The sequence below is a fragment of the Aulonocara stuartgranti genome, assembly GCF_965226115.1.
Source record: "Aulonocara stuartgranti genome assembly, chromosome: 4".
Taxonomy (NCBI): Eukaryota; Metazoa; Chordata; class Actinopteri; order Cichliformes; family Cichlidae; genus Aulonocara; species Aulonocara stuartgranti.
In genome coordinates this window covers 38,196,872-38,217,379 of record NC_138942.1, presented here as the reverse complement: position 1 = coordinate 38,217,379, position 20,508 = coordinate 38,196,872, and the positions used below count along the sequence as shown (strand labels likewise).

The following is a 20,508-nucleotide window of genomic DNA, read 5'->3' as shown; positions in this document are numbered from 1 at the left end:
ATTGATTCATTAAAATCCCGTGTCGATTTGTAAATTAACGTTATTATGCCTGAAACGCCAGCATCTCAGGTTAAACCTCACAACATGTCGTCAAACACCATGCAGCTAAAACAGTAACTGGGAGCAGGTTTACGGATTCTGCATACAAACGTGAACACAGAGCGCGGACCCGACGCGTCAGAATCAGATTTTGGTGCGTCGGCGGGTCCGCGCTGTGTTTGCCTCTTTTTTCTTCGCTGGCTTCTGCAGCTGCAGGTTTCATAACTCTCTGTTTACATCTCTAATTAAGTCTCACATGTGTCAGCTTTCTTTTAATAGATACGAAATTATGGATATATACTGTTAAATGATCAGAATTGTAATATTTCTGACTGAGACAAAACTTTCCAGATTCCAATCAAATTGAATCGGATCCTGTATCGAATCAAAATGATTCTACAAATCAGTGACGATGCAGCCGTACTCAGCTTCCTAAGCATTTTCCCTTTCCAGTTCACAATCAATCCCACCCCTAGGTCAAAAATATGTATAGGACAATTGGCCTAATCTAATATTTTGTATGAACCTGTCCAGTGATTAAACGACAAGTAGATGGAGGCAGGACTTCACAGCAGGGGCATACTCCATAATGAGCTGTGCATTCTCATATGTATATTATATATATTGCTCACTTATTGTATTTACCAACATCAAGGAGTTATGAGCAAAGAAAGGCCACCATAGTGCATGTTTAAATAGGGAAAGTTTATTGATCAAAATGTATTACGCAGATACGCATTACATTTTTTTCAGCCCCCCAATCGAGAAAACAAAACCAATTACATGTTCAAAGCAACGGAACGGTGGCCCAATATCAGAGAGAACTCCACTCTTGAGTGAGCAGTGATAATTGAGCAGTCCGTTTTATTTTGCAGATTCAAGCTGCTCTTCAAAATTTTCACCACCAGATGTCACCGGAGAGGACTGTGTTGAAAAGCTTCGAGTAATGAACCGTTTTTCAATACAAGCTTCAGTGCTTCGGAAAGCTTCATTTGGCCATCACTAGGTGAGTGCAACCACATTTATCATCTACCACACCCATGAGACACACCCCACACCCGTGCACCAATACAGTGAGTCCATTTAAACCAACCCACTTAGTCAAAAAAGGAACAACTCATATGGCTCCTACAATAACTATTAGAAACTGGATTCACAATAATATTTCTAACAGACCATTTCTAACTGAGCAGCATTGTTTCCTTAGTCACACTGTTACTCTGAGAAATTTCAGAATGGACTGCTGGACCATAGTGACTAACCCTCAAACCCTCCTACCCACCTCGACATACAAACTCTGTGTGGCTTCACGTGTTCTGTTGATGTTTACATGATCGAAATGACTTGAACACAAACAAACAAACAAAGAGGAAGACCACACCGGAAGGAAAAAACTACAAGTCCCAGCATCCTCTGTGTTTAGGGCGGAGCAGTGAAAGTGAAAGCCTTCAGAGTAGCAGGAGGAGGAAGGTGGAGCTGAGACCGGTCAGTGTTAACATGAATATGTTTCTTCTTATGACATAAAATAATTCCACGCTGTTCGTGTCTGTGGGTGAAGCGTGAGGCCGGTCGGCTCCTCTCAGCACTTTCTGTCCACTCCGTTGATTTCCTGTAAGTAGAGAGGAAGTGAAGCGAAGTGCGCAGTTTAGCTGAGCCTCCTTTAGTGTGAGAGAGCAGGAGGAGAGTGAGAGCTGTGCTGAGGCAGGTGAGTGTAAACACCGCTCTGACATTACTGTGTCTCTGTGGCGGGAGCAACAGGCTCCGTCAGTGGAGGCAAAAATAATCAGACTTTGGTTTTTCAAAGGAAACAACTTTATGTCGGAAGTTCCCGCACGCTCATTGGATAACGGTGTGTCAATCGCAAGTTATTAGCCAATGAGCGTGCGGATTCACAGAAAGACCCGCCTTTATCACGGGACTTTAAAAACAACAATGGCGACAGAAACTCTGTGAGTGGAGTTCAGGGTGACGTTATGAAACTGTGACGTTTGAGCCACTTCCTGTTCTCAGTCCCAGCGTCCTGATCACCGAGGTTTCTGTTGCTCTGATATCTGATATTGATTATATCGGTAAACAGGCTGTAGCATAAACATCAGGTCTGTTCTTCCTACCTCGCTTACTACATCCAAGACCAAATCATCGCGCTAACTTTGAGCTCGCTATCCCGGTTCTCCGAACACACCTGTTGTTGACGATCAGTACAGCTGGATGAAGTCATGTGAGATCACTGGGTGTCGTAAAAGGGGCTACGCATCGATAGTAGAAACATTGATCGGCAACCCTCTGATTGGTCGGCGAAAATGTCGAAGGAGCGCGCTCGGTATTTTTCGGCAGCAGAGCAAGAACTCCTGAGTGAGGGATTTCAGGAGTTTCAGAGTTTAATTAAAACGCAAGGGAACACTGCAAAGGCTGCAAAAGCAAGGAGAGAGGGCTGGCAGGAAGTTGCTGACAAATCAAACTCGTAAGTAATTTAATAATAACAATAATAATAATAATAATAATAATGGATTTGATTTATATAGCGCTTTTCAAGGCACCCAAAGCGCTTTACAATAGCACTATTCATTCACTCTCACATTCACACACTGGTGGAGGCAGCTACAGTTGTAGCCACAGCTGCCCTGGGGCAGACTGACAGAAGCCAGGCTGCCATATCGCGCCATCGGCCCCTCTGGCCAACACCAGTAGGCGGTAGGGTAGATTTATCATATTACACTATATTATCCAATATTATATTACATTATATTATATTATAATATGTTATATTATATCCTCTTTCACATTAGAGCCACAACAGGACCCACTAGAACATGGGAACAAGTAAAAGTGAAATATAAGAATATTCTATAGAATGGTAATATTTATCACTTATATTGCTTTTAGTCTCTTGGAAAGAGACCCTGAAATAATCTGTTTGTTTGTTTATAACAGCAACCAAGAAAAGGGCAGAGCAAAAAAAGACAGGTGGTGGTCCTGCACCCCCTCGTCAACAAGTTGGTTAAGTAAATAATACCCTCACGGGAAAATCGATATCTCTCTATGAGCACACTGTCGCGCTGAGCTAAAGGATCCTGTCTATCCCGCAATATACGCTGAATTCTGAGGACTCTCCTTATCAATCTTGCACCTTCCACAATGGGTGGCTCGCGTAAACGGACAGGACATGGCTGCGACAGGCTTCCCAAATCCACCTTCGCTTTTATAGCCGTGGTCTCTCATCTTGATTACACGAAGTAATTTACAATTACTACTGTGAAATATGAATTACATCTGTAATAATCACATACATGTAATAGAATGTTAATAGTACATTTCCCTTTTTTAGGAAATGACCTGTATGTATCTGTGTGACATCAATAAAAGGATCAAGTGCTGCATTATCTTTAGTTACATTGATGTTATTTATTTATGGTGAAACAGTGGTAAAATATCGCTGTTGCTTTCGTATAAATGAAGCGGACATACCTGAGTGGCCGCGATCTAATCCTGTTTACATAAAGTAAACCTGCTCGGGACCTGCTTACGGCTCTGTTGCTATGGCAGCAAGTCCCGGATGAGCTTCGGGGAACCGAACGACCCAAGATCACGCGAAATCGTCAGCAATCAAATCCAGCTAACTTACTTAGCGAGGTACGAAGAACGGACCCCGGGGCCCTATTTCAGGAAGCCGGTTTAGAAAACTCAGAGTGAAAAACGATACTCAGGGTTGAGTAACCCCGAACTGTCCAACTCGGAATATTCGGTTTCAGAAAGGCTGATAACAAGTAGTTCAGTCAACGCGGAGTTGCTTTAACCCCAAGTTAAACGCGCGCACGAGGATACATAAAGCCCTGATTAGTGGAGCACAGATTAAGCGAGTCACCATGGAGACGGAGGGAAAGAAGGCGCGGTCAATGTATCTTACAGCGCTTGAGGCCGAAATTCTGATGGCAGCATATGCCGATAACATGCAAATTTTGCGGAAAAAAAGTAACACAGGCTCAGCTGCAAAAGAAAGAGAGCATGCATGGCAAAACATAGCCGACAGAGTCAATGCGTGAGTGTTAATTTAAACATTGATCGAGGGATTTCCACCCATTTAACACGTTATTTTATTATATTTTATTTTATTTTTTATTTCATACATTTTATTTTGTGATGTGATGTGAGCGCAGGTGCAACCCAACAGGCCCCAAACGTTCCTGGCAGCAAGTAAAAATGAAATATAAAAATATAGTCCAAACAGGTGAGGTGTAATTGTATTACGAGCCATAGTGCTTGGTCTGTTTGTCCCATGTAAATCAATTGCAGTTAGAGGCTACATTAATTTCCCCTCTGTAAGCACTTATTGAAATTATCTGAGCACATTACAAGTACATATTTGCTTACTCTGTATGCTCAAATGTGACCCGTTATAGCCAACAGAAAAAAAGCGGAGGCCCGAAAAACAGGCGGGGGTCCTCCACCACCACCACTCACAGAGGCTGAGCAGTTGGCTTCCACATTTGTGATAATGTTGGCAGCATCACATATGATCTTCACAGTGCAGAGAACACAAATTAGCATCCATTACTATAATGAAATGATTTGTTAGTTTGAAATGCTACAGGGAACTATGTACCTGCACATTAATGCTGTGGAAAGACTTCCTGTTCACATAGTCTCCTTCATTTACTGAAGGAGCAATGATTGGAATGTGAGTGCCATCTATACAGCCAATCACGCCTGGGAACCGTGAGAATAAATGTAAACTTTAAGTAGTAGTTCAAGTATCACCACATCATGAATTAAGTTTTGTTCATCCTGATACCTGCAATTTTGTGGCATCCCTCTTTGATAAATCTTGTGGGTCTATGACCGGGGAACACCACAGACGAGTACAGGAGACGTTTCAGTGCAACTGTAACATTCCTGACTGCCCGACAGACGGTAGCCTTGGAAACGTGCTCAGCGTCACCAATATTATACAGAAAGCTCCCGTTTGCAAAAAACCGAAGTGCAATACAAATAATATGTAATGAACTGAGAGCATGTCCGCGATGTGTCACATGAGCAATATTAGGCCTGAGGATGTTATTCAAATAAATTATAGATTGTGCTGAAAAACGGTAACGTTCACACAGGAAATCATCAGGAAATGATAAAATGTCCAAACGCGCTCTAATCACTCTCTCCCGGCGGAGAGCTCTGCGGAGAATTTGGGCTTCACGATCTACTGGCTCTTCAAGGAAGGGACACGCCATGTCTGACACTTCCTACAGTCAGGTTTCTGACAAAGAGGCGGAGAAAGTCAGGGTTAGTTGAAGTAAACCTGCTAGGGGGCAGGTTAGCTTCACGGAGTGTGTCGTCATAGTAACTCACTCAGAATTAATCTAAACTCGCTTTGTGAAACCGAAAACCCAGTTTTCGTTAACTCAGGGTATACTTACTCAGAGTTTGCACTAAACCAGCTTCTTGAAATAGGGCCCAGGTCTGTTCTGAAAACTGGCTTTATTTTTTCAAAGTAAGGGAATATCTGTGGTGTGATACCGCGGGCTCATGGGCTAAGGACTTGGATTGACAAGTCAAGCGCAGATGATTGTGTTGTTTCTTATAAAGGCTTGTGTGTGTGTGTGTCTTCCTATGTGTGTCCTTGTGTCAGTGGAACTGAATCAGTGTGTTAGAGAAAGTGCTCCTCTGCTGTGCCGTCATCGTGTGGATGCTTCTTTTAAAGTTGGAACTCATGTTTTTATGATCTGCTTCATTTCATTGAACCTTTATTTCTAACCATGAAGTCCCTTTGAGGTTACAGCCTCCTGGTTAGGTTTAGCCTGTTATTGTGCTTCAGGCTGAAACATGAGGAGTAAGGAGTGGGACTGGTTAGCCCTCATGACCCTCACCATAACACATACGTCACAGGACAGTGTTTACCACAGAAACTCCATGAAATGATCAATGAGAACTTTAGAAACCCGTCAGTGTGATGCTTCCAGTACAACAGCACCTCTGAGTGTGTGTGTTTGCCTCTCAGACTAACTCCACCCTGACATCAAGAAGATGGAGGAAGAGGATGGAGCAGGATCTGCAGCCTCCAGCTGTGTGTCTGTGAGGAGTGACTGGTCCAATGATAAACCTCCAGACTTCAGTAATGAACCTGCAGCAACAATGTAAGAGAGCTGCTGACTCATTTATTCAGTGTAAATAATGATTTTTGATGCAATGGAGAAGAAAAATGACAAAAACAGTTTTAAAAATAAGGATTAAAATATTACAAACTATGTTTTTGAGTTTCCTGATGTAGTACAAAAATATATGAACATAACTGTATATAGGGCAGATATTTTACGGTTCTTTTAGGCAGCACCAAAAAACAAAAAGACTATTTTTAAGCTGTCTGAGGTAGTGAGTCAACATGTCACACTGGGTCAAAGGTCAGGGAGTAAAAGTGTGTTTTAAAGGAGGTTTAAAAGCAGCGAGTGAAGGAGCCTGTCGAGGTAAATCGTTCCACAACTGATCAAATTCAGTTGGTGGACCTCTGTGTGAAATCAAGCATCTGGTCCACAGAGAGGATAACCCTCACATGGGCTGTACAACATTATATAGTGAGACAAAAACAGAGATTATCGTAGCCATGGCTCTCTCGCATGGACGTGGCAGTCTTGCTGTCTGCTGCGAATCCTCCCCGTACCTCCGTGACCTCGTCTGGTATCTGCTCCCTCCTCTGTAAGAGACAGTAAAGGAAAACACGTCTCTGCCTAGTCTTGAAAATCTCATCTTATCATCCATTGTTCTTCTAGGGCCTCTTCTTCTTGTGGCCTCAGCTAACTGCTAATATTTAAATGGCTAACAATAACATGTGTGCCAGCCAGGTTAACATTTGTGATGAACTATGATTAATTAACTGATGTTGAAACTGGAGCTTTACTGACCTCTGAAATTCCTCCTAAAGTGTTATTCAGTGTTGTGACAGTCAGCTGCTTCAGCTGCTGCTGGGATGGGCTGTGGCAAAGAGAGCAGAGAAAAACTCTGATTTTCTCTGCTGATGGTTTCTGGTGTTTGGGTCTGTTTTTCTGTATTTATGCAGATAAAGTGTAAACTCAGATGAATTATACCATCAAATTTTAAAGGAAAATATCAGAATGAGCAAGTTGGGATTAGTATCTTGCCCAAGGATATTTGACACGCAGACTGGAGGAGCCTGGGATCGAACCATCAACCGTCCGATCAGTAGGTGACCAGCTCTACCTCCTGAGCTACAGCCACCCTGATTCATCAGATTTGAGGTGTTACCTCCTTTGACAGTATCACAGTATCAGCTTGAAGCACTTGTTGCTGCTGAGTTTGCATCTTTTGCTGTGAAGTACAGCCAGACTTTTGACCGCTTCGCCTTGGGCATTTTCAATCTGTAGCTCTGCTCTAAAAGAACGTACGTACCTGGACCCGCCTACTATCCTCGGAAACGTAAAATGATTGGCTAGAATCCAAAGTGTATCACATCTCAGGAAAAAAAGCACTGAAATGTGCGCTGCTTTTTGGTCTGGTTACTACCGTTTATGTCAGAACTGGTGCCATAATGGCACCGGATACCGGTACCCATCCCCAGTTAGGAGGCAATGGTAGAGAAGGAAAGACAGGAGAGTGGAGGTGATGTATCTAAATGCATCTGAACAAAGCAGAAGTGCACACCAAACTCAACGGATAGTCAAATGTAGAATCACAGAACAGAACTGCAGGCTGAGTTTGGATGTTTGACTTTGTCTTTCACTCCTCTCTGTGGCTCACACACACAGTGACGTCAGACACATTCACACTCACTGTTTCATCTGCTTTGTGCACAAACTCATTACTTTCTTCCTTCAATGATCTACATACTACGTGCTGCCCACTGAATACTTTGCAATGTATTTCATCTCGTTCACACACAAAATAGGCACCAGTGAGAGCTCTGGCCTCCTTACATATTGGTGGAGAAACCAAACGCTCAATGCCCTCAGCGGCGGAGGAAAAACCTCCTTTCAGTGGAGAAACCATCCTTAACCCTCCTTGAAAACTGGCGAAGAAACCAGACCTCCTTATGTATGTGTGTATATGCATGTGCTTGAATGTGCTTGTGTGTATTTGTGTTTGGAGGTGCGTTTGTGTGACATCCTGCTCACCAAAAGGGTAATAAAAGCAGGAAGCTTATTAACCAAGAAAACAGAACCTTCAGATAGGATGTCCCCATAATAAAATGTGAACTATGATTCACATTGGGGATGTCCCCCACCAGCAGACTGGTTGCGGAGGAAACAAAGGAATGTCTTTGATCCTGCTGCTTGAACTAAGACTTACAAATTTAAGTAACAATGACAACATTTAACAGTTTGACTCCAACAGCTGCCAGCTGGAATTGAAATATAATTTAAATGAAGGATTGAAGGTTACTGGGTTTTTTGAATGTAGAGATCACATGAACGTATATGAATTGTATGATATGTCTCTTCTATTGTTCTATTATCGTACTCTGTTGTTGATTGTGATTGGTTTTATTTCTTTCTTCAGTGGTTGTAGTGTTTTAATATTTAGTCATTTTTTCCATTATTGTAATTGTGTATAAAGTTTAATTTGAATGAAAGTTACACTCAAATGCTTTCAGTGTTGCTGTGTTGAGTGTTTGCATGTTTAATGTTTGTATGGAAGACACAGAAAGACATGTGACTAAAGAAATCTGTGCTAGAGGAACATTTCAAAAAAATAGTAGAAAACAAAACCGATGATGAATTCTTTAGAGAATTTTCTAGAAATCTTTTTCTTTCTAAACAGAATTCAGAATATTGATGTTTGAGCTGGAAGCTGTTTCTACAGGATCCTGATGGACACTCAAAGGTTTTAGAAAATGTTCTCATCATTTGTTTACAGCACAATATCAACGTATGTAAATCAAAACAACAAAAATGCACAAGTGGTGTGTGAGACTACAAATTCTAGAATCAGAACTGCTGATTTCATTACTCTTAACTTTTAAAGGCAGATTTTGTATCTGAGAGCAGGGACACTTGCTGTGTTCAGTGTGACTGTAAATTCAGGCTACCCTTGATTTAGTAGTTCGATGTTTTTAAACTGTTTCATTTATAAGGCTCATTAAAAGCCATTTGAACAGAACATTTTTGTATTTATAACGAAAAGTTTTAGAATTATTTTTGTGGTCAAAAAAGGAGGAGAAACAAACGGAGGGTGTGTTGTTCAGGAAGTACAGACTGTAGCTCAGCAGGTAGAATTACTAACTGGAAGGTTGGAGGTTTGATCCCTGGCTGCTCCAGTCAGCCACGGTATCCTTGGGCAAGATATGGAACCCCGACTTGCTCTCCGATGCATCCATCATAGTGGCATTGTTAGAAAAAGAAGTGCTTGTGTGAATGAAGCACGCTGTATAAAATGCTTTGACTGCTCATATAGAAAAGCAGCTTATAAGAATTGGTTCATTTTCCAGATAATTCCACTAGTAAGACAACAGACATTTGGGAGGCTTTCTCTGAGAGTAACACTGAAAGTCTTGCTGCTCCTCCACAAAATGAACTCTTCAGTTTAGATTTGATTAAAGACACAGCTCAGCTAAACACAACTCAAACTAATCTACACTATTTTTCTTTATTACGCAGCATTTTTTATAACTATTTCCAGATGTTTCTAAAGATGAAAACAGAATTAAACTCCAGCCTGATCCGTTTCTGAGGTTCCTGACTCTGAACGTCCCTCAAACGCCTCTCTGATCGTCTCCTTCCGTTGCTTTTACTTTGGCTTTCGTGAATGTTGTGGCGCAGTTGATCATCTCCATGTTAAGGTAATGTTAGCAGTCGGTACTATTTTCCTGGCTAACATCAGCTGTGTGCAGCTTAGTTTCAGCATAAATCTGCTTCGTTTTATGTGAGATCAGAGTCTGGGAATGAGACAGAAACAGTTAGTTGATGATCAGCAGCTCAGAGTCGATGTTACTGTGGATCCACTGACTGATGACTGTAGGCAGCTTCTCCTGCCTCCATCAGTCTGTTATGGAAGCTCGTTTCCGCCACAAAAAAGGATCCATTCTCGAAATTTCGACTTGTAACTCGAAATTTTGAGAAAAGTAGCTCGAAATTTCGAGTTAGTTCTGCCAATCAGTAATCTACGTAGAATGCGCACTCAAAACCGGATCGCAACAAATCTGCACTTTCGAGAGTACGTTTGCTGATATTAACGCCATGTGATTCAGCTAATAACAGAAGGATTTCATCATCTCTGAAGCCACACGGAAAATTATCTGCAATTTGTGCATTTATGACTGGCTGTAATTCTGGTATCTTTAGCTGTAGCATTTGTAGCTGAGGGCTTCAGCTTCCGGGTAACAAGGAAATTACGCCATTCACGTAAATTACTGATTAACAGTTAGTTTTCTCAAAATTCCAAGTTAATAATCAAATCAAATCCATTTATTTATACAGCACTTTTCACAGGATAAAACCACAAAGTGCTTCACAGTAATATAAAACAGAAATACATAAAATAATCAAACACACAGCACAAATCTAATTAAAAGCTAATCTAAATAAATGAGTCTTAAGCTGCTTTTTAAAAGAATAAATACAGTCAAGTCAAAGTAAAGATGGAGGGAGAGCACTCCACAGCCTGGGGGCCACCGCTCTAAACATCTGTCTCCTCTGGTCTTAAAACGAGTTCGTGGGACTACCAACAGCCTTTGATGAGAAGATCTCAGGCTGCGAGAGGGAGCGTGGGGCTCTAAAAGATCAGAAATGTAAGCAGGGGCATCACAAGTCAAAGCTTTAAAAGTCAGTACCAAGATTTTAAAATGAATTCTGAAGTGTACTGGAAGCCAGTGTAATGAGCGTAACACTGGTGTAACGTGCTCTCTTTTTGGTGTCTTAGTTAAAAGCCTTGCAGCAGCATTCTGGACTAACTGGAGACGCTCAAGATTCCTTTTGCTCAAACACAGAAAAAGGCTGTTACAATAATCTAAGCGAGAAGAAATTAAAGCATGAATAACCATTTCTAACTCAGACAGCAAAGTTCGCAGTTTGGAGATGTTTCTTAGCTGAAAAAGGCAGCTCCTAATTAACTGTGAGCGTGTTGTTGTAGGGACATGGCAGAACCAAAGATCACACCGAGGTACCTGAGGCTCAGCTGAACAGATGAGCCAAGAGAACCAAGATGCTGTTTGATTAGAGATATCTGGTTGTCGGGGGCAATAATTAATGTTTCTGACTTCTCAGAGTTCAACTGTAAGTAGTTGTCACCAAGCCTCTGTTCAATGGAAGCTAAACATTTAATTAAAGAGGACAGTTTATGGACTTCCATCGGCTTAAAAGAGCAATAGAGCTGAATATCATCAGCATAGAAGTGATAAGACACCTCAGGGTACTGCCTAATTATAAGTCCTAGAGGTAACATGCACAAAAGAAATAGAATAGGACCCAGAACTGAACCCTGCGGTACCCCACATGTCAGATCTTTAGAATGTGACATAAACCGATTCGCAAAAACACTAAAAGATATGTTGGAGAGGTGTGACTGAAACTACTTCAAAGCCAGACCAGACACACAGACTACGTCCCGGAGCCTGTTAATCAGGATGGTCAATGGTGTCAAAGGCAGACCAACAAAACCATGACTGAGGATGCTCCGGAGTCAGCTGACATCATAATGTCACTAGAGACTTTAAGTAATGCGGTTTCTGTTGAGTGACTTTTACGGAAACCTGACTGAAATTTGTCATAAATTTCATGTTTTTCTAAAAAAGTGGTAAGCTGATCTGCAACTACTTTTTCCAGAATTTTGATAATAATGGAAGCTTAGAGATAGGCCTATAATTCTTAAGCTGAGTTGGATCCAAACTGCTCTTTTTTAATATCTGCTCAACCACAGCATGCTTACAGAACGTAGGGACCACACCTGTTAAAAGAGAGGCATTGCATATCTCTACAATAGAGCGGCCAATGGCAGAGAGAGCATTTTTAAACAGCCCAGCAGGTAGAATGTCATTTGCACAAGTGGTAATTTTCATTTTATCCAGCAGGAGTGAAAGGTCATGTATGGTCATTGGGTTAAACACTGACAGTAAATGAGGGGGAGGTGGCCCAGAGACACAAACAGATGGTATTGAAGAGCCAATGCTCATACGGACATGATCAACTTTATCCACAAAGAAATTCAGAAACTCATCACTCTCAGATATGGAGGTCACTGGTACTGGGTGGACCACGGGGGAAACAATAGAGTTTATGGAGTCAAACAGTACCTTGGAATTTCTCTTGCTTGATGATATTAACTGAGAAAAATATCCTGATCTGGCTGTTTTTATGGTTTCATGTAAGGAAACCCAAAGTTCCCTAAGGTGGAGCCTGTGAACTTCGAGTTTGGTTGATTTCCAAAGGCGTTCTACTTTCCTACAGATTCTTTTGACCTTCCTTATGTCATCATTTATCCATGGATAAGCTCTATTTGAGGCAGCAATCACAGATTTCATAGGTGACACTGAATTTAAAATCTCCAAGCAGTGATTATTAAAACACTGTGTAGCAACATCAGCATCAGTACAGCCATTGATCGCATGAGGGTCCAACAAATTAGAAAACTTCAAAGCAACATCCTGATTTATGAACCGCTTATGGAACATGAGATTAGAAGGTGGTGCGTACAGAGGGAAGACTAAAAGTAACACAGGAATGGTCACTCACTTGTACGTCTTTAACACAGACATTAGTTATGTCTAAGCCAAGAGAAAACACAAGGTCCAAGGTGTGGCCTTTAACATGGGTGGGTCCAGAGACATGCTGAATGAAACTAAAAGAGTCTGTAATGGATAAAAAGTCAGAGGCCATGCTACAGCTAAGATCATCCACGTGGAGGTTGAAATCCCCAATCATTAAGACTTTCTCCAGTTTAATAATGGAAGATAAAAAGTCCGTAAAATCTTTAATGAAAACACCAGCGAGGCCGGGAGGGCGGTAAATTAAAACACAATAAAATATATCTGAAGAACCAACCTTAAGAAGTTGTGACTCAAAGGAAGGGAAAAACTCAGAGTCCATAGTCCTGCAAGTGAAATTGTTTCGGTGAACAGCGACCAGACCACCACCACGACGGTCCAAACGCGGAGTCCCAATGAAGCGACAGCCGACCGGGCAGAGCTCATTAAGGTGGATGAATTCATTCTCCCGCTGCCAAGATTCTGTGAGAAACATGAAGTCCAGACTATTACTGCTAAAAAAGTCATTCAGTACAAATGATTTGTTGGCTATGGAACGAGCGTTCAGGAGAGCGATCTGAAGCGGAGGTGACAGGCTGACGTCATCAACAGCTGATTGACGGGGAATTGACAGCAGACACCTGGAAAGAGGACGTAGTCTCCCGGTACCTCTAGCTGTGGAACTGTGGTCTTGTAGAATGATAGGCCAAAGTGAAAACATCCCGCATCTCCAGACAAGACGCCGATCCAGGTAATCGTTCTGTTCGCCCGTGATGAAAAGCCGGCTAGGTGGTAACCGATCGGCCTTATCCACATCCTGGAGGGGAACCGGTACCAAATACCGGAGACGTTCTCTACCATGGAGCGGAAGAAATCCCCTCTGTCGGGCGCGTTTCCTTTTAGCCTGGACACCAGACCTACAGCCCCTTCTAGACGATCTCCTTAACCTTGTTCTTGCTCCTGGGTTATTATTTGGAGCTAAGAACAGGTACCGGTAGTCGGGAGAGGGAGGAGGGCAGACAAACGGCGGAGGGAAAGCCTGGTGGTAGCTCTGCCAGCTGTCAAAAGTTTTTTCCATACATATTTTGATACTCAACAATGTATGTGAACTGTAGATCCGAGTAGCAATTAGACCTTCATGATATATCACAGATGAGATGAGAAGATAAAAAATAATATACTGAAGCAGTCGGCAAAAACACGGAGCAGCAACAGCGGCCAAGCCGAACACAGGCGCCATGTTGCAATTCCTACGAGTTACTGATGCTCGTAGGAATGGGCGTCAGTAACCCTTTTGACTGCTAATAAGTCGAAATTACGAGAAAATAACTCGAAATTTCGAGTTATGGATCCTTTTTTTAGTGATGGAAACGGTCTTCCAGTCTGTGGATGTTCATTACCTGCTGACAGTGAGACAGGGGTGGCCTAAGAGTTGCTTTTCAGAAGTCGCTGACAACATTTCATCTATAAAATGCATTTCTCTGCTCGTTCGCTATAGTCTGCTGTCGGATTTGTATGCAGGTTATTTTCCTTTTTCAGTTTAACTGGTGATATTCATTCGTGTATTGTAGGTGAATGTGCTGATGCTAGATCATAAATTCCGCAGAGTTAGTAAACTGTCCGTTTTTGTTCAATAATTCCTGTTTCATGTTCAAACCATCAGACAGAAACTCTGCGTTTGTTTTTATGTTCTTCAGCCTGTTGTTCTTGAGGTAATCTGTGATGTGTTTAATGACCTCTGAGGGTCATTTGAAGAGAAACAGAACTTCATCTTTAGAGCATAAGTGGGTTTTTGCCCTCTGTATGCCCGCGGTCAGGCTCTGTTTATTGTAGTATAACACTCATAGGACACGGTGTCCTGCTGCACACACACTGCACACAATGACAGCTGCAGAGTTTGTGTCTGATGTATGAAGTATGAAACACTGTTGGGCTAAAATCTGGTCAGAATGAATCCAGGTGCAGGTGTGTCAGTTTAGGACCACTGGACTAACATCCAATTGAACACAATATAAAGTGTATTCTGTAGTAACATCCTGGTGTTGCAGCAACAGTCAAACTCAAAATCTCAATTTGAACAAAGTTGGTAAAATGCTTCAGAAATTAGTAAAATACTAAAAAGTGTCTTGATGCTCAATCATGCAGTAACTCCCCAAAAAGTTGATTCTGTTCATCTGGATGTTTTCAGCAGCATGGATCAGTGTGAGGACAGAGAGGAGGGAGTGCCTCCCTCTAAAGCCACTCTGTGTGGGGAACATGAGAGCCAGACCAAAGCTCAGAGTTGAGATGACCATCTCTAACTGTCCATGACTCTTCTCCATGTCACAGCTCAGCACTCACATCACTGCTCCATCATTATTCACACTCATACCTCTGTGTGTGTTGTTTTAAAGCCCAGAGCTGTGGGGCGTACCAGGCTCAGCTGGACATAACCCTGAAACTAATCCAGAACCTGGACCTGAACCCAGCTGTGTTTCCTTAAAGAGCAACATGTCAAAGGATATCCGTGTAAACTTTAACAAAAGACTGTTATGTGACAAAGAGTGAGTACATTATTTTTATGAGATTGTTCATCATGTCTTTAATTTAATATTTCCAGTTTTTCCTTTCTGTCTCATGAAGCTGTTACATTTATTGTTTTTCTTTTAGGATCAATAAGAGGCCAGAATCTCCTGGACCTGAACCCAGCTGTGTGTCTCTAAAGAGCAACGACTCGAAGGATATTCCTGTAAACTTTAAAGGATGTTCTTCTGCTGCTGAGAGGTAATGTGTGTCTAGATGTTGTTCCTGACTCTGTATTTTTGAATAAATCCTCATGTTTAATATCAGCTCAGCTCTTTTTCACACACATTTCTTTTTTTTTTTTTGGGGCTCAGATGGTGTGATTTATTTATTTATTTTTCAATATATTTTTATTGATTTTATAATTGAGCAGTATACAACAATCACCTTCAAAATAACACAATAGAAGGTGGACGGCAAGTCAACAAGGTGGTAATACAGCATACATGAATGTTAAGACAGAGTATATTTCACTTAAGTTTATCCATCAGGCTAATGACTGGTTGCCAAATCTTATAAAACACTCTCTCGGTTAGACAAGGTAAACCTGATTTTCTCCAGATGGAGTACATTTCCAAATTCTCTCAACCACATTTCGAAGGTAGGAGGTTTATCAGACTTCCAGCTTTCTAGCCACAAGTGTAGTCATTGACACAACCTGCGTCTCTGTCTTGTCCCTTGCCCATCCCGGTTCAGACACCCCGAACAATGCTGCAAAGGGGAACATGGGACGTTCCTGCCAATGGCTTTGGTCAGAAAATCAAACAAATGATTCCAAAAAAGCTGTAGTTTTTGGCATTGAAAGAAAAGGTGAGATAAAGTTCCTCGACCACTTGAACACTTAACACAGAGGGCTGAAACGTTCTTATATATTTTTTCCACTTTAGTGGGAGAAAAATGCAACCTATACACAACCTTAAATTGGATCAGACTATGTCTAGTATTTATAGAACTACAATATATATTCTTTATGCACTCTTGCCAGAGATCATCAGTAACATCCACCCCCAGTTCTTCCTGCCACTGCTCCCTAAAAGTATCAGATGAAAGACTGTATATATCCAGTAAGGCCCTGAAAAAGCGAGACACAGCACCTCTAGTGTAGGGCTCAACTGACACGAAGCTGTCAAGCACTGAGTTTCGAGGAATCAAATTGTATTGTGGAATAGATGGTTTGATGAGATCCCATGAGATCCCTCTTCCCTGCCATGTCACAAACGTGATGTCCTCCAGCCCAGGCCTGAAGGCATGATTGTTACATATTGGAGCATCCACATACATTTTAGGAGCCTTTACTGTGCCCAATAGTTGGTTCCAGACCTTAATTGAATTTTGAATCACAGGATTTCTGCCATATAGTGTATTCTTCACTTTTATCGGGCTATTAAGCAGGGCTGGAAGACAAGTTTGTCTACAAGACAGGTGTTCCATCATCAACCATGAAGGTTGTCCTTCCAAATCAGCACCTGGAGTGCACCTTCGCCAAAATGAAAAAATATTTAAGTGTGCTGCCATATAATATAATCTAAAATTTGGGAGTCCAAGGCCACCACAAGTCTTATGTTTAACAAGATGTTTTTTGGAAATTCTAGGAACCTTACCCGAGCACACAAAGGAGGATACAATAGATTCCAGCTTTTTAAAATATGACTGGGGAATGCACACTGGGATTGACTGAAAGATGTACAAAAATCTGGGCAAAACTACCATTTTGATGGCATTAATCCGCCCCACCATGGAAATTGGCAATGTGATCCAAAACTCAATATTCTTCTCCAATTGATTAACTTTTCTATCCCAATTTTGCTTTAAAGTTGTGACACCTTACGTGTGACTGTGATACCAAGACATTCAATCTTATCTAGCGCTATTCTAAATGGAGTATTATGCAGATAAGCCATGTCCACCCCATCCGACAGAGGCATAAGTTCACTTTTCGTCCAATTTATCTTATACCCTGAGAGAGAGCCAAATTCGTTAATAAGCTGCAATAGTGGACTGATCGAGGTCTTTTGATATGAATAAGACTACATCATCAACATAAGCAGAGAACTTATGAGGAACACCCTGATGTATAATCAGTAGTATATCAGAACTTAGCCGTATACGAGCTGCTAAAGGTTCTAGGGCCAGGGCAAAAATAAAAGGAGAAATGGGATCTCCCTGTCGCGTGCCCCTGTGCAATCGAAAAGGGTTTGATACATCATTATTAGTCCTTACCGAGGCCATAGGTCCTTTGCACAAAATTCTAATCCAATTGATAAAAGAATCACCAAATCCAAATTTGGATAATACAGTAAACATATACGGCCACTCGACCTGATCAAAAGCTTTTTCAGCATCCAAAGCTATTACCACAGAATCATCTGAACACCTAGCAGGACTATATATGAGATTAAATAATCTACGCAAATTAAAATAAATGTAGCGGTTAGGGATAAACCCTGTTTGATCCGGATGGATAAGTTTAGCAATATGATCTTTAAGGCGGTTTGATAACACTTTTGTTAATATCTTGGTCTCAACAGAAAGGAGAGATATAGGCCGATAGGACGAGACAGACATAGGATCGCGATCTTTTTTAAGAATCAATGAAATTACACCATGATATAATGAACTTTGCAAAGAGCCAGACAATTTTGAATAGTTAAACATACGCAAAATCAGAGGGGCTAGCAATGAGGAGTAAGCTTTATAAAACTCTGCTCCAAAACCATCTGGCCCAGGGGCCTTATTATTTGACATCTGTTGAATAGCTGTCTTAATCTCATCTAATGTGAAGTCCGCCTCCAAATCTGCAACTGCCTCATCGTCTAATTTTGGGAGATCACACTTTTCCAGAAAGTCCTCAATTAATGACTGACTCGCAGAACTCTTAGAGCTATAAAGATCATGATAAAAATCTTCAAAACACTTGTTTATTTCTTGGGGTTGCTAGTGGTCCGCCCATGTTTGTTGTTGATTGATAGTATCGTTTGTGATGCTTGTGTTTTTCTAAGTAATCTTGTAAGTAACCTATGAGGCTTATCACCCAATTCAAAAAATGTTTTGAAAAAACTCAGGGCAATCAAAGTTAGGACCGTATACGTTTACAAAAGTGACGGGTAAGGAGTTCAAGAGACCTGTAAGAATTAGGTACCTTCCCCCTGGACCCACAGTAACTGTGCTTTGACAGAAAGGAATATTCTTCCTGGACAAAATTGCAACCCCTCTTGCTTTAGCTCCAAAATTAGCATTGTATGCCTGACCCAACCAATTAGCACGGAGCACAGATTGAACTTTGCGCTTAGCATGCGTCTCCTGTAAAAAAATTATGTCAGGTTGCAATAGTTAAAGGTGTGCAAGAACTTTAGCCCTTTTTACAGGATTACCCAGGCCTTTCACATTCCAACTGACCAACCTCAGTGTAGTCTTATTGAATGTGTTTAACATAAATGTTACTTATCCTAATTTGACTAGCTAACCAGTAGTTATACACTCTGTACCACCATAGAACAAAAACATCCAAACATAAAACACTAAGAACAGTCCCACCAAAAATGAGGGGCCTCCCCAATTGAAGCCCTTCTCCACCCAACATATCCAATAGGAACATAGTAGTAGCTACAATCCTACCCCTTACCCATCCCGCAGCCCCACACCAGCAAAGGGAGATTTATAAGACACTTTATAAAAGAAAAAGAGAAAAAAAAGAGAAAAAAAAGAGAAAATTCAGATAAATGAAAAACAAAAGCCGTATAAACCATATATGTGTGAGCTTTACTAGGCTCCCATACAGCAAATCAAAGAGTAAACAAAGACCCTGAGGGCTTATACTGTCCATATTGTAGGAAGTAATAACAGCAATAATACTGACCTAAGCTGTATGAGCCCACATCAACACGCCCATAAGAACAGCAAAAATAAGGCTTATGCAGAAAAAACATATACCTGAGGAAGTAAACCGTTGTGTTAGAAAGCCCTACTCATTTGTACCCACGGCCAGTTTCTGGTCCAGGAATCTTTTGGCTGCCTCCGGCTTATCAAAAGTCTGTGTGACCCCGTCCAGCGTCACCCGAAATCGAGCCGGATGACTAAAGCCGTAGCGTAGATTGGCCGCCCTGCACCGTTTGCGGATTTCTTCAAACTTCTTGCGCCGTGCCAGCACCTCCGCGGTCAGATCCGGAAAGATGAAAACTTTCGCCCCGTCGTACTGCAGCGCAGCTTTTTGTGCTGCCAGCCTCAGGATACGCTCGCGGGTTTGATAGTAGTGCAGCCTTACAATTAAAGGACGAGGCCGGTCCCCGTCAGCTGGCTTGGGGCCCAGGGCACGGTGTGCTCTATCCACCACAACCCTGCCCGTGAAGTTCTCACTCCCCAGGAGCTTAGGAATTAGCTCAGAAGCAAAGTCCAGTGGGTTTCCTTTCTCTGTCCCCTCCGCAACTCCAAGGATCCTGATATTCTGTCGTCTTGACCGCGACTCGAGGTCATCCAATTTTTTGTGATGTAAATCGTATCCTTTCTGGAGTGAGTCGCAGAGCGCCTCTAAAACGGCAATCCTCTCGTCATGCCCATTTACAGCTTCCTCAATATCATGTATCCTCCCAGTTAACGTGGAAAGAGTGGTCTCCACAGCGTTCATCGTGGTTGAAATAGCAGTTAATTTGCTATCAACCGAAGTCTCCAATCTAGCAATTGCACTCATTACCCTACTTGCCTACTGGTGTTGGCCAGAGGGGCCGATGGCGCGATATGGCAGCCTCGCTTCTGTCAGTCTGCCCCAGGGCAGCTGTGGCTACAACTGTAGCTGCCTCCACCAGTGTATGAATGTGAGAGTGAATGAATAGTGGTATTGTAAAGCGCTTTGGGTGCCTTGAAAAGCGCTATATAAATCCAATCCATTATTATTATTATTATTATGTCGGCCGACGTCGGGTTAGCTACTTGGGAAGTCACGGGGCTAATTGCACTTGGCTCCTCAGCTAGCACGTGCTCGTTAGCCACACTCGCTGGCTCACCTTCATCTTCTCCAATTTTCTCAGTCTTTTCACGGGCTTTTGAAGCTTTAGGTTTCGTCATTGTTATAAAATATATACAAACGTCAGGAATCAACAGAAAGGTGTCATAAAAAAGGAGGTTATGAGTAAAAAATTATAGGCTGGTGCGGAGCTCTTCCAAGAAACGTTGTGTTTGCTGGATGGAGGAGGACAAATAGTTTTTCCCTTCAGTGACACTTCAGCAGCTGGGGAGAT

The 20,508-nt window shown here is 41.9% G+C and overlaps 1 protein-coding gene across 6 annotated transcripts in view; it reads left to right on the top strand.

Annotated features, from left to right (window-relative positions):
- Nucleotides 1-664: 664 nt before the first annotated feature.
- The window catches only part of LOC309704922 (NACHT, LRR and PYD domains-containing protein 12-like), a 191,542-nt gene continuing 171,698 nt past the window's right edge, over nt 665-20,508 (top strand). For 3 of the 6 annotated variants that reach the window (XM_082530430.1, XM_082530432.1, XM_082530427.1), the window contains exons 1-4: nt 1,648-1,744; nt 6,029-6,164; nt 15,109-15,258; nt 15,365-15,478. In XM_082530430.1, coding sequence (XP_082386556.1) covers nt 6,055-6,164; nt 15,109-15,258; nt 15,365-15,478 — 374 coding nt within the window. In that variant the 5' untranslated portion in view covers nt 1,648-1,744; nt 6,029-6,054. The other 3 variants (XM_082530429.1, XM_082530428.1, XM_082530431.1) reach the window with 3 other exon arrangements.